The following is a 14302-nucleotide window of genomic DNA, read 5'->3' on the forward strand; positions in this document are numbered from 1 at the left end:
CACCACCACCACCATCCCCACCACTGCAGATATCTAACCCCTCTGTCCTCTATGTACAGGTTATGTGGGTATGCAACTTGTGCCGAAAACAACAAGAAATCCTAACCAAGTCGGGAGCGTGGTTCTACAGCAGCGCCGCAGGGCCACGGGGCGGGTCTGAGGGCCCCAGGGGTCGACGTCACGAGGAGGCTCCCCAGGAGAAGAAGGCCAAACTGCAGCAGGATCTCCTCTACCAGGGGCCCCCAGGGGACATATCAGCAGATAGAAGCAGACCTCCCGGGCTCCCCAGACAAGGCTCCCTCAACAACGGCTCAGGGCTGAGGCACTCAGGTCAAGGACAGGACATAGACAGGTGAGTCCAGTGTCTGTGTGGAAGGTTGTGTGTGTTAAACACATTTGAACAATTCCCCAGGGATTTGAGCTGGTTTTAACATTTTTGATCGTTATTGTGGAGGAACACTGTCTGTTAAAAGTGAAACCTGTTAGGGGAGAGTGGGGTAAGTTGAGCCAAAGGGTTAGTTGAGCCACCCCCTTGTTTCTAGGAAACAATACACAAAATTAATAATGTGACCAAATATTTAGTATGAGGTCATCATTTCATGGAGTCTGTGAAGGAAGAAACCACATGAAAAATTGATAAGGAAGTTAGATCAAAAAAACTGATTTTCACAAAGTCAAATGAATTTATTGTGTTATAGGTTTCATGATGCTTGCATCTAAACCAAAGAAGATAGTTTTAAGATTGTTTTATACGTCAGTTGGGTCTCTATAAGCTACAATATGAGGTCCTAAACCTAGCATCAAAGTGCATCCTTCTAGCTGTGCAGGCTAATATTGTCAAAATGTTTGCCTTTTTGGGGTAAGTTAAGCCAATGGCCATGGGGTAAGTTAAACCAATGGCCATGGGGTAAGTTAAACCAATGGCCATGGGGTAAGTTAAACCAATGGCCATGGGGTAAGTTAACCCAATGGCCATGGGGTAAGTTAAGCCAATGGCCACCATACACCATACAAATTATTATTATATTTAGTCCGTTTTAAGCATAATATACAGTACATAGTATTTTTGCAATGTGTCATGCCTACAGTATGAACTCAGGAGTGTATTGTTATTGTTACAGAGCAGACACCATCATGTCCTGTGTACACAAATGTAAAACGTAGCCCCCCCGCCCCCCTTAAAGTTCTTGAAAGAGCAGCCAAGGAAGTGAGAGAAAGGAAGAAGTCCATTTGAGCAGCAGCAAGGGATGAACAAATAGACTGAATGACACTGAAGAGGAACACGGACAAAAGAAACATGAAAATGTACCTGTACCAGAGGCAATGATGAGTAGCAGAAACACACAAGGCCTTATCTGATGACATGGAATCTGAGCTTGCTAAACATATCAAACATCTTGAGGACCAGTTTCATGGGCTTAGTATCCTCAAATGCAGAGAACTTGTCTGTGAATTGGCACATTGAAACAACATCCCTGTCCTAGACCAACTCTTCAAGAAATGGAAGGGTAAGTGATATTGAACAGAGGCATCCACAGTTGAAGTCGGAAATTTATATACACTTAGGTCATTAAAACTCGTTTTTCAACCACTCCACACATTTCTTGTTAACAAACTATAGTTTTAGCAAGTTGGTTAGGACACCTATCTAATTTTTCCAACAATTGACAGATTATTTCACAATTCACCGTATCACAATTCCAGTGGGTCAGAAATGTACATACACTAAGTTGACTGTGCCTTTAAACAGCTTGGAAAATTCCAGAAAATGATGTCATGGCTTTAGAAGCTTCTGATAGGCTAATTGACATAATTTGTGTCAATTGGAGGTGTACCTGTGGATGTATTTCAAGGCCTACCTTCAAACTCAGTGCCTCTTTGTTTGACATCATTGGAAAATCAAAAGAAATCAGCCAAAAATTGTAGACCTCCACAAGTCTGGTTCATCCTTGGGAGCAATTTCCAAACGCCTGAAGGTACCACATTCATCTGTACAAACAATAGTACGCAAGTATAAACACCATGGGACCACGCAGCCATCATACTACTCAGGAAGGAGATGCGTTCTGTCTCCTAGAGATGAACGCACTTTGGTGCGAAAAGTGGAAACAATCCCAGAACAGCAGAAAAGGACCTTGTGAAGATGCTGGAGGAAACAGGTACAAAAGTATCTATATTCACAGTAAAACGAGTCCTATATCGACATAACCTGAAAGGCCGCTCAGCAAGGAAGAAGCCACTGCTCCAAAACCGCCATAAAAAAGCCAGACTACGGTTTGCAACTGCACATGCGGACAAAGATCGTACTTTTTGGAGAAATGTCCTCTGGTCTGATGAAACAAAAATAAAACTGTTTGGCCATAATGACTGTCGTTATGTTAGGAGGAAAAAGGGCGAGGCTTACAATCCGAAGAATAACATCCCAACTGTGAAGCACGGGGGTGGCAGCATCATGTTGTGGGGGGACTGGTGCACTTCATAAAATCAATGGCATCATGAGGTAGGAAAATTATGTGGATATATTGAAGCAATATCTCAAGACATCAGTCAGGATGTCACAGCTTGGTCGCAAATGGGTGTTCCAAATGGACAATGACCCCAAGCATACTTCCAAAGTTGTGGCAAAATGGCTTAAGGACAACAAAGTCAAGGTATTGGAGTGGCCATCACAAAGCCCTGACCTCAAACCCTTAGAAAATTTGTGTGCAGAACTGAAAAAGCGTGTGCGAGCAAGGAGGCCTACAAACCTGACTCAGTTACACCAGCTCTGTCAGGAGGAAAGGGCCAAAATTCACCCAACTTATTGTGGGAAGCTTGTGGAAGGCTACCCGGAACATTTGACCCAAGGTAAACAATTTAAAGGCAATGCTACCAAATACTAATTGAGTGTATGTAAACTTCTGACCCACTGGGAATGTTACAAATAAATAAAAGCTGAAATAAATCATTCTCTCTACTATTATTCTGACATTTCACATTCTTAAAAGAAAGTGGCGATCCTAACTGACCTAAAACAGGGATTTTTTACTTAATGTCAGGAATTGTGAAAAACTGAGTTTAAATGTATTTGGCTAAGGTGTATGCAAACTTCCGACTTCAACTGTACATTTAAGATGTAAAGTATTCAGACCCCTTGACTTTTTCCAGATTTTGTTCCATTACAACCTTATTCTAAAATTGATTCAATAAAAGAAAATCATCATCAACCTACACACAAACTAAGAAATTGTGGGAGAAGGGCCTTGGCCAGGGAGGTGACCAAGAACCCAATGGTCACTTTGATAGAACTCCAGAGTGCCTCTGAGGAGATGGGATAACCTTACAGAAGGACAACCATCTCTGCAGCACTCAAACAATCAGGCCTTTATGGTAGAGTGGCAAGACGAAAGCCACTCCTCAGTAAAAGGCATATGACAGCCCACTTGGAGTTTTCCAAAAGGCACCTAAAAGATTCTCAGACAATGAGAAAAAGATTCTCTGGCCTGAATGGCAAGCGTCACGTCTGGAGGAAAGCTGTTACCATCCCTACGATGAAGCATGGTGGTGGCAGCATCATGCTGTGGGGATGTCTTTCAGCCACAGGGACTGGGAGACTAGACAGATTGATGGAAAGATGACCAGAACAAAGTACAGAGAGACCCTTGATAAAAACCTGCTCCAGAGCGCTCAGAACCTCAGACTGGGGCGAAGGTTCACCTTCCAAAAAGACAACGACCCTAAACACACAGCCAAGACAACGCAGGAGTGGCTTCGGGACAAGTCTCTGAATGTCCTTGAGTGGCCCAGCCAGAGCCCAGACTTGAACCCGATCGAACATCTCTCTAGAGACCTGAAAATAGCTGTGCAGCGAAGCTCTCCATCCAACCTGACAGAGCTTGAGAGGATCTGCAGAGAATAATGGGAAAAACTCCCCAAATACAGGTGTGCCAAGTTTGTAGCGTCATACCCAAGAAAACTCTAGGCTGTAATCGCTGCCAAAGGTGCTTCAACAAAGCACTGAGTAAATGGTCTGAATAGTTATGTAAATGTGATATTTACATTTACATTTTTTTTTCTATATTTGACAAAATTTCTAAACTGTTTTTGCTTTGTCATTATGGGGTATTGTGTGTAGATTAACGAAACAATCAAACATTTTAATCCATTTTATAATAAGGCTGTAACGTATCAAAATGTGGAAAAAGTCAAGGGATCTGAATACTTTTCGAATGCACAGTACAATATACCATACCCCCATTCCATGAATTCAACTTTGACCTACCAGCACCATCACCCACTGTCACAGAGCACCATCACCCACTTACCCCAAGGTGACTCCATTTACCCTGTCCCTATGCTGAATTGACCCCATAAGTTGTGCCAAGAGACCACTTTTTGGACAAGCTGTGTTTTCAAAACTGTTACGTTTACATGAGTTCTAATTATTTCCAGGGATACACAACATCCTGAAATATATGGAGATATCTTTGTTAGAAAGAATACTATATTTTCCGTTGACATAGTGGTGCTAATTAAATAAAAAATGTCTAAACTTGCCCCACTCTTGCCTATAGCAAGCTGTGTCATGTGGTTGGTTAAGTTGAAATTCCTCTGGAGTTGTATTGAAGGGAGTGATGGTCGGGGCCTGGGAAAAGTGGAGGGTAAAATAAAAATCATAAAAGCTATGGCTCCTGGCAAATGACTTATTTTTTGAGAACGGTAAACAGTTTGATCACACAGATGTGTATGCATGAGGCCCGGGATGCAGGAAAGACACATGGACACCGCTACCTAAAATAAGTTTAACATTGACACACCCAAACACACAGACACAGACAAACAAACACACACACACACACACACACGGAAATATACTTAAATTCGCCCACTCACAACTACACATTAAGCACAATACTGATACACATTCACACACGTACAAGCACACACCCACACACTGACTCCCACACTGGATGACTGGTGTCTTTCATCTTTCCCCTTAAGTCAAACTCAGCTAGAGGGATTCCCTAGCTGGTGAACTGACTGATGATGACTATAATACTGCATTCACTGTGTCTTCGTCTGAAGCAGCAGAAACCAGACATGCCGAAGAAGCCCTTGGCTGCAACTCACAATAACTAGATAGACTTTTTGTCCTACTGTTCTCTAGGCATGTTTTAGCCAGGTACAGATAGTACAGGAAGAAGTTGGGAAAGAACTTCCTGGCTGTATAACGTCACTGTTGTCACAAGGGAGAGTTGGAGACTGTACTGTTTCTTCCAAAAATGTACGCAAAATAGATCTCAATCGGGTTCTACATGTTTAAATAAAGAATAAGAAAATAGACCGGCTGTTGGATTACACTTCTATGCTGTGTTTATGAATCCTTTTTCTCCGTGCCTTGGCTTGCTTGTGTCATCACAGCTGATTTATTGTAATTCCATTTATCACCACACGGTGTCTCCTTCCTCTTTCCATAGTCCACTGACACAGAGGGAGAGAAAGAGAGAGAGAGAGAGAGAGACCCTGCACACATTTTTCTAGTGCATCTCATACAGCAGAAATATGTTCCTCTAGTCCCCTCATTGTGTCATTCTGAGTCTGTACTCTGTAGTCCAGACCTGGGTTCAAATAGTATTTGTTTTCTATCAAATATTTACTTGCTCTCGATTGATCTTGACTGGTGCAAAGGGAACCAACAGAATAGTCCCAAACATGCAAACCCTGCCCATCTGGAACTCTAGACAGGTTCAATCAAATGCTCATTGTATTTGAATGAAAACAAATGCTTTTTGAACCCAGGCAGGTCTGGACGGTATTTCCAACCGTTCCATAACCCAGGGGTCAGTCATGGTGAGCTGCCCTGGGAGGAACAGATGTCCTCTTCCCACTCTCTCTGCTATCCTGCAATTCTGCCTCTCTGATCCTATCTGCTTCTCCCTGCTCTTCGCTGCTCCTACCCGCTCGTCTTTACTCCTCTCTGCTCCTCCCTGCTCCTCTCTGCTCCTCTCTTTTCCTCTCTGCTCCTCTCTGCCCCTCTCTTTTCCTCTCTGCTCCTCTCTTTTCCTCCTTGCTCCTCCCTCCTCCTCTCTGCTCCTCCCTGCTCCTCTCTTTTCCTCTCTGCTTCTCCCTGCTCCTCCCTGCCCCTCTCTTCTTCTCTCTGCTCCTCTCTTTTCCTCTCTGCTCCTCCCTGCCCCTCTCTTCTTCTCTCTGCTCCTCTCTTTTCCTCTCTGCTCCTCTCTTTTCCTCTCTGCTTCTCCCTGCTCCTCCCTGCCCCTCTCTTCTTCTCTCTGCTCCTCTCTTTTCCTCCCTGCTCCTCCCTGCCCCTCTCTTCTTCTCTCTGCTCCTCTCTTTTCCTCTCTGCTCCTCTCTTTTCCTCTCTGCTCCTCTCTGCTCCTCCCTGCCCCTCTCTTTTCCTCTCTTTTCCTCCTTGCTCCTCCCTCCTCCTCTCTGCTCCTCCCTGCCCCTCTCTTTTCCTCTCTGCTTCTCCCTGCTCCTCCCTGCCCCTCTCTTTTCCTCTCTGCTTCTCCCTGCTCCTCCCTGCCCCTCTCTTTTCCTCTCTGCCCCTCTCTTCTCCTCTCTGCTCCTCCCTGCCCCTCTCTTTTCCTCTCTGCCCCTCTCTTCTCCTCTCTGCTCCTCCCTGCCCCTCTCTTCTCCTCTCTGCTCCTCCCTACTCCTCTCTTCTCCTCTCTGCTCCCACCTACTCCTCTCTGCTCCTCTCTTCTCCTCTCTGCACCTCCCTGTTCCTCTATGCTCCTCTCTTCTCCCTCTCTGCACCTCCCTACTCCTCTCTTCTCCTCTCTGCTCCTCCCTACTCCTCTCTTCTCCTCTCTGCTCCTCCCTACTCCTCTCTTCTCCTCTCTGCACCTCCCTGTTCCTCTATGCTCCTCTCTTCTCCTCTCTGCTTCTTCCTCTCTGCACCTCCCTGTTCCTCTATGCTCCTCTCATCTTCCTCTCTGCACCTCCCTGTTCCTCTATGCTCCTCTCTTCTCCCTCTCTGCACCTCCCTGTTCTGAAATGCTCCTCTCTTCTCCCTCTCTGCACCTCCCTGTTCCTCTATGCTCCTCTCTTCTCCCTCTCTGCACCTTCCTGTTCTGAAATGCTCCTCTCTTCTCCCTCTCTGCACCTCCCTGTTCCTCTATGCTCCTCTCTTCTCCCTCTCTGCACCTCCCTGTTCCTCTATGCTCCTCTCTTCTCCCTCTCTGCACCTCCCTGTTCCTCTATGCTCCTCTCTTCTCCCTCTCTGCTTCTTCCTCTGCACCTCCCTGTTCCTCTATGCTCCTCTCTTCTCCCTCTCTGCTCCTCTCTTCTCCCTCTCTGATTCTTCCTGTGCACCTCCCTTTTCCTCTATGCTCCTTCCTCTCCCTGTTCCTCTCTGCTAATCTCTGTTCCTCTATGCTCCTTCCTCTCCCTGTTCCTCTATGCTCCTTCCTCTCCCTGTTCCTCTATGCTCCTCCCTCTCCCTGTTCCTCTCTGCTCATCTCTGTTCCTCTATGCTCCTTCCTCTCCCTGTTCCTCTCTGCTCCTCCCTCTCCCTGTTCCTCTCTGCTCATCTCTGTTCCTCTATGCTCATCCCTCTCCCTGTTCCTATCTGCTCATCTCTGTTCCTCTCTGCTCATCTCTGTTCCTCTATTCTCCTCCCTCTCCCTGTTCCTCTCTGCTCATCTCTGTTCCTCTATGCCCACTGGAACAGGCTTCCTGATGGGAAGAGAGAGATTGTGGGCCGTATGTCGTGTTATCCAGTGCACTGTGGGCCCAGTGGGTGATTCACTCCACAGAGAGGCTTTCCACACACCACATACTGTAGATGCACACACACACACACACACACACACACACACACACACACACACACACACAGGAGGTGTGTTTCACTCGACCCCATTCCTCCTCCGCGCCTGTTCCTCTGTCGACCTTGTAAAGGTGTACCTGATGGGCCGCGTCCCCCCTAGTCTAGCACTGGGACAAACAAGCCTTTACCATACTGTAGCCACTCTGGGGTTAGAGACACAACTCATTAAGCCTGTGTCCTCTCCCTTCCATTACGACCTTGTGTTGGGCTCTTTTTACTCCCAGACACACAGTAATGGAAAGATTAATATTGAAAATATTGACAGAGAACAATATGGACAATATTCTGCCCACTTGGCAGTTGACTGTTGGTCACAAATATTAAGAAATGTGATGGGTTTCTGCTTCTGGTGAAAAGTAGTGCACTTCTGGTCAAAAATAGTGCAGTATAACAGGAATAGGGTGCCATTTAGGACATATTCAAACAGATATTGGAGTACGACTCTGGGACCTGTCTAGCAGAGTAGAATTGATTGAAACTGCTTTACCTTATAAGGTTTTAAAGGAGCAATGTGTAGTAACTAACTAGCTGCTATGATGCAATCTGCATTTTAACAATGAGCATTCTCACTATTTAACAGAATTCAGCAAAATAAACACACACACGCATGCACGCACACACACACACACACACACACACACATACACACACACCCAGCATCTCACAGCCAACAAAGACAGCTAGTTAATTCTGAGGTTGTTGTATTTGATTACCAGTTAGATCAGGCTGTGGGATGTGAGCTCAGAGCTCACTGTGTTGTTCGGTGGCTCTCTCTCTCTATATTAATTGACTTTATGGCAGAGAGGGAGAATGGTAGCAGTGAACGATTCTGGCTTTGACAGCACTGAGTTCAGTGGCGACACAGAACCGGAAACGGCCTGTCTGAGAACTCAGGGGACAATGGTGATGATGTATAAAATAGAACTCCCACTGCATAATCACCAAAAACCACTTTCATTAATCTAAAGAATGTGTAAATGAACTCAGAATCTATTCCACTGAAAGAGAAAGAGGTTTCCAGCTGACAGCCTGTTTATAAGGTGAAATAACTTCAGAAAGGGTCACATTTATCTTGGTCTCGGAGGTGTCATTGAAATGAACACACAGATACCCAACATCCAGGACGACGAGGTAGTCAGGGTGTGGAGACACTGATGAAACAGCAATAATTAGGCTGGGATTAGAATATAATTATCTACTTGTGTTTCTCAAGGTTTCCCATGTTTATCCACCCAGCCCAAACCCTGGCTCAGCCTCAACCTTAGCCCCAGTCCCAACCCCAACCTTATACCCCAGCCCAGCCCCAACCCCAACCTTATACCCCAGCCCAGCCCCCAACCAAGTTCAGCGCATTAGTATTGTACTAGTTAGCAGGACAAAAGAAACACAGCTAGCCAACATGAGCTTAAATCCAGCCCGTTACTTGTTACATTGGTGTCATGAAGTGAGATAGGTGTTTCCTAGCCAAGCTAGTGGAGGCACCTGCAGAGATGCATTACGGTGTACAGCAGCATGGAGGGCGTAGTGAGTCCTCAGTCCTGTTTACCAATGTCACCAATACATCTGGATGTTTTGGGGGTTATGGTTTAAGTGATCTAATATTATATTAAATCCACCTTTTATTCATCAAATGAACCTCTGTGTAAATGACAGAATAACCGTATGCTTAGTGTTTATTCTGATCGTTATATAAACCATTGATCAGAGAGAAGTGCAAATCACATCTAGGCATCTTTAGGCAATAAGGCACAGGGTGTGGTATATGTCCAGGAGGTGTGGTTAAAGCACGACACAACATGGAGTGCCTGGACACAGCCTTAGCCGTGGTATATTGGCCATATATCACAAACCCCAGAGGTGCCTTATTGCTATTATAAACTGGTTACCAATGTAAGTAGAGCAGTACAAATAAATGTTTTGTCATACCCGTGGTACACGGTCTGCTATACTATGGCTGTCAGCCAATCAGAATTCAGGGCTCGAACCACCCAGTTTGAATATAACTTTCTTATACAGACGCTGTGCATCCATCCATCCATGTTGGCCTTCACTCACACCTGCCATTTCTTCTGTGTTAAATGACCCTTTGCTTAATGTCGGCAACTCCCATATGAGCTGCTGGAGTTAGTAGACAACCCCCCTGTCCTCCCACTGAGGATCATCCAGTCTGATTTGTTAGTAAACTCTGTCAGGCCCATTAGATTGGAATCCACCTTTTATTTCTCTCCCCTCTCTCAGACTCTCTCCCCCTCTCCCCTCTCCCCGAGGAAGTAGAATGCCTTGTCCTCCTCCCTTATTACTTATGAGAGCTGATGGTTGGCAGTCATATATGGCAAAAGCACTGACGACAGCATCTCTGCGCGCCCATGTATTGTATCTGCGTGCGCGGTCCAGAGTATAAGAGAAGGATACGGCAAGCGTGTGCGTGAACGAATGCTTGCGTGTTGTGTGTGTATGTATGTGTGTGTTTGTATGCGTGCTCTAATAGGCAGAGAGAAATATGAGTTGAGTATGAGCTGCCCCTGATGCACCGGTAAGTGAAGCTTGCTTTGCTGGAAGATGCCTCGCTGCTGCTTTCCCCCCTCACCTCCACTGCAAATAGATCCTGCTACAGCCCGCTAGATTTTGTCGGGTTAAGTTCGGAGCATTATGACTGTACATTCCAGACTCGACTGCTTTTCATTTAGGGACTCTTTCTACCAAGATCAGGAGAAATATGGAACTTGATTGGCGTCTTCGCGTTTAATGCGTCCCTGGAGATAAACAGACGCGGGTCCGGACGGAGAGCGAGGCAGCGCAGGTGGATGTATTGAGGAAAAGGGCCATACTGAGGATAAAAGACACGAAGGGAAAAGGAGGAAAATGCAGTTTGATACATTGCGTCAATTTTGTAGCTCCGTTCTATCCCATTTTAATGAGGCTTTTACGCCGCCTCAGAACATTCTGCAGACGGAGCTATTCGAGCAGGCGTTGAGCAACATCGGGTGAGTGATTCCTTTGTAAGAATGTGTGATTTATGATGGGCTTCCCCCGTTGGTATGTCAAAGGAGCATTCGAAGAGAGGGGGCTTCGCTTATTGATCCATCCGCAGCAGGCTATGCGAAGACGTCGCCTTCCTTCCGGGGAGTTGCAGTTGATATTCCTCCTCGCAGAGAGAGAGAGAGAGAGAGAGAGAGAGAGAGAGAAGGGGGGTGTTGGATGGAACGGACGGGAAACAATACGGCTAAAATGTGATAATGCTGAGATGTGTGTGTGTTTCTGTCTCGATGTACCGCTGCTGCCGCATGTGTGTGCTGCCGTCATAAACTGCTGTGCCCGCTTGCGCGGATAACATTACGGTATGTCGTAATATTGCTCCAGCCTCGAATCATTTGAGTCATTTGCGACCCTCTTTTTCATACGCTATGCTATGGTAATTACCTCCATTCCTAACCCACACTAATACTGGATTTTTTTCCCATGGCCATGTCAGCAGTTTGTATTATCCTACAGTAACTGTGATTCTTGCTAAATACTGAAGTTAATTAATGTAATGTACATAATATATTTGCTAAATAATCTTGGAAATTCAGCACAAATACTGCCCAACCACTACACACTTATGCAGTATGGAGGAATGACTGTAAATGTAATAAAATGTGTGTGTGATGTACAGCAGAGAATGGGATGGAGTCCAGGGAAAGAGAAAGCGCAGCAGGCATTTTGTAGCCCAGAAACAAGCCTATAGATACAACATGCATTTTGTAGTCCAGAAACAAGCCTATAGATACAACATGCATTTTGTAGTCCAGAAACAAGCCTATAGATACAACATGCATTTTGTAGTCCAGAAACAAGCCTATAGATACAACATGCATTTTGTAGTCCAGAAACAAGCCTATAGATACAACATGCATTTTGTAGTCCAGAAACAAGCCTATAGATACAACATGCATTTTGTAGTCCAGAAACAAGCCTATAGATACAACATGCATTTTGTAGTCCAGAAACAAGCCTATAGATACAACATGCATTTTGTAGTCCAGAAACAAGCCTATAGATACAACATGCATTTTGTAGTCCAGAAACAAGCCTATAGATACAACATGCATTTTGTAGTCCAGAAACAAGCCTATAGATACAACATGCATTTTGTAGTCCAGAAACAAGCCTATAGATACAACATGCATTTTGTAGCCCAGAAACAAGCCTATAGATACAACATGCATTTTGTAGTCCAGAAACAAGCCTATAGATACAACATGCATTTTGTAGCCCAGAACAACATGCATTTTGTAGCCCAGAAACAAGCCTATAGATACAACATGCATTTTGTAGCCCAGAAACAAGCCTATAGATACAACATGCATTTTGTAGCCCAGAAACAAGCCTATAGATACAACATGCATTTTGTAGTCCAGAAACAAGCCTATAGATACAACATGCATTTTGTAGCCCAGAAACAAGCCTATAGATACAACATGCATTTTGTAGTCCAGAAACAAGCCTATAGATACAACATGCATTATCCCCCTCATGTTCTTTTTTTCTTATCTCTCCCTCAGAAATAATTCACAGTGTGGCCTCGCTAGCTCTCTGCCCCCTCACATTACATATACCCAACAGCACAGCACACTCACTCAGCCACGGAGGTGTGGTTTACACAGACAGCTGCCTATATGTGTTCCTTCAGTAGCCTATTATCATCATCGTCATCATCATAATCGTCATCATCATCATCGTCATCATCATCATCACATTTTACAGATTTACATTTGATACTATTTAAAGGGATGCTTCGGGATTTTGGCAATGAGGCCCTCTGTCTACTTCCCCAGAGTCAGATGAACACGTGGATACCATTATGATAAAGGGCCTCATTGCCAAAATCCCGAAGCATCCCTTTAAGCCTATAAGAAGGATATGAGGATACGATAGTAGTCTAACTAACTCATATCCACCTAGACACCTCAGTGAAGAGACAGGAAAGACTGGAGGACAGCATACTGTATTGTATATTAAAGGACCAACTAAATCATGACCACTTGATACAAGATCAAGCTGCTCTCACTGTTCCTCAAGGCCCATATTCCTAGAGTCTCAGAGAAGGAGTGCTGGTCCCACCTGTTCATATAATCTCATTCCATATGATCTAAAATGCTAAACTCATTCTAGATCAGCACCCAGAGGATCTCAGAGACTGAACGAGGACCATTGTCTACCTTATGACAATGCCTTACCGTACCTTACGTTGTAGAATCTGTCCAGTGATTTCTAGTAACCCATTGGGCACAGATGTCAGTTCAACGTCTAGTTTTGATGAACATTTTGTGAGTTTTCAACTAATGTGAATTCAACGGGAAATGAACAAAGCATTTCGCCATGTCATTGGATTTAGGTAAATCCAATCAGTTTTCCCACGTTGATTCAACGTATCTATCTATCTATCTATCTATCTATCTATCTATCTATCTATCTATCTATCTATCTATCTATCTATCTATCTATCTATCTATCTATCTATCTATCTATCTATCTATCTATCTATCTATCTATCTATCTATCTATCTATCTATCTATCTATCTATCTCTCTATCTCTCTATCTCTCTATCTCTCTATCTCTCTATCTCTCTATCTCTCTATCTCTCTTTCTCTCTTTCTCTCTTTCTCTCTTTCTCTCTCTCTCCATGCTGTCTGCTGGCTCACTAATGGGTTCTGCATTGAGATCCATCTCTATATATTATGCATGTGTACGTCAGTAGAGGTTCTAATGGTGTCCACAATCTGTTCTTAGAAGTCCTGAATGAATGCATTCTTCGCCATGACGTAGTGTGGGGTCGCTCCTCTCCTCCTCTCTGCTGTGGGCGATATCAACCCATTGGGTTGACAGATTCCAGGAACCGCTTGCCTCCAACCAAAAGCAACACATGCAGCTGATGTCAAGCCTCATCACTGCATAATAGAGGTTGTGCAGCCTTATTGGATTTTAATAAGTTGATTCAATACCCCCCCCAACTACTATGTTTGCAACCTCACCATGTAACAGTTTGTTTATTATCAGTTTATTATCATGTGTCTCATCACATGAAGCCATGGACCGTGTCAGAACTACACAGTCCAGTCAGCATGGCCTGCTCTTCACTGTGCTCTCAGTCACTCAGTTAGTCTTCGACCTCAATCATCATATCAGTTTCTCCCTCCTTTCCGACAGTTATGAGGTTGCCATGGTAATTATGTTTGATCAATAGTAGTTTCTAGTGCTTTTTGAGGTCAGTTGGTTTCGGTTTGATAAAAAATAAATATATAAAATCATGTTTTTCGATAGTTAAAAAAACAAACATTAAATATGCTATGTTTTATGAGGGTTGAATGCTGTAACAACAAAGAATAAAACAATGAATGAAAGTCCCATGATGGTAGTGACTACCCATTACTGCTTATCACTTATTAACCATCATTTATTACCATTTACTTTACTAAAATATTTTAGTTAT

At 44.3% G+C, this 14302-nt stretch overlaps 1 protein-coding gene across 36 annotated transcripts in view; it reads left to right on the forward strand.

Moving 5' to 3' along the window:
- The window catches only part of LOC112222529 (regulating synaptic membrane exocytosis protein 2-like), a 223015-nt gene that overhangs the window by 55412 nt on the left and 153301 nt on the right, over window positions 1-14302 (forward strand). For 25 of the 36 annotated variants that reach the window (XM_042304750.1, XM_042304741.1, XM_042304747.1 and 22 more), the window contains one exon: window positions 60-352. In XM_042304750.1, the coding sequence (XP_042160684.1) occupies window positions 60-352 (293 nt within the window). Of the gene's footprint in view, window positions 1-59; window positions 353-10249; window positions 10813-14302 lie in introns of those variants that run through there. The other 11 variants (XM_042304770.1, XM_042304772.1, XM_042304774.1 and 8 more) reach the window with 6 other exon arrangements.

This window comes from Oncorhynchus tshawytscha, linkage group LG23 (genome assembly GCF_018296145.1).
Source record: "Oncorhynchus tshawytscha isolate Ot180627B linkage group LG23, Otsh_v2.0, whole genome shotgun sequence".
NCBI lineage: Eukaryota > Metazoa > Chordata > Actinopteri > Salmoniformes > Salmonidae > Oncorhynchus > Oncorhynchus tshawytscha.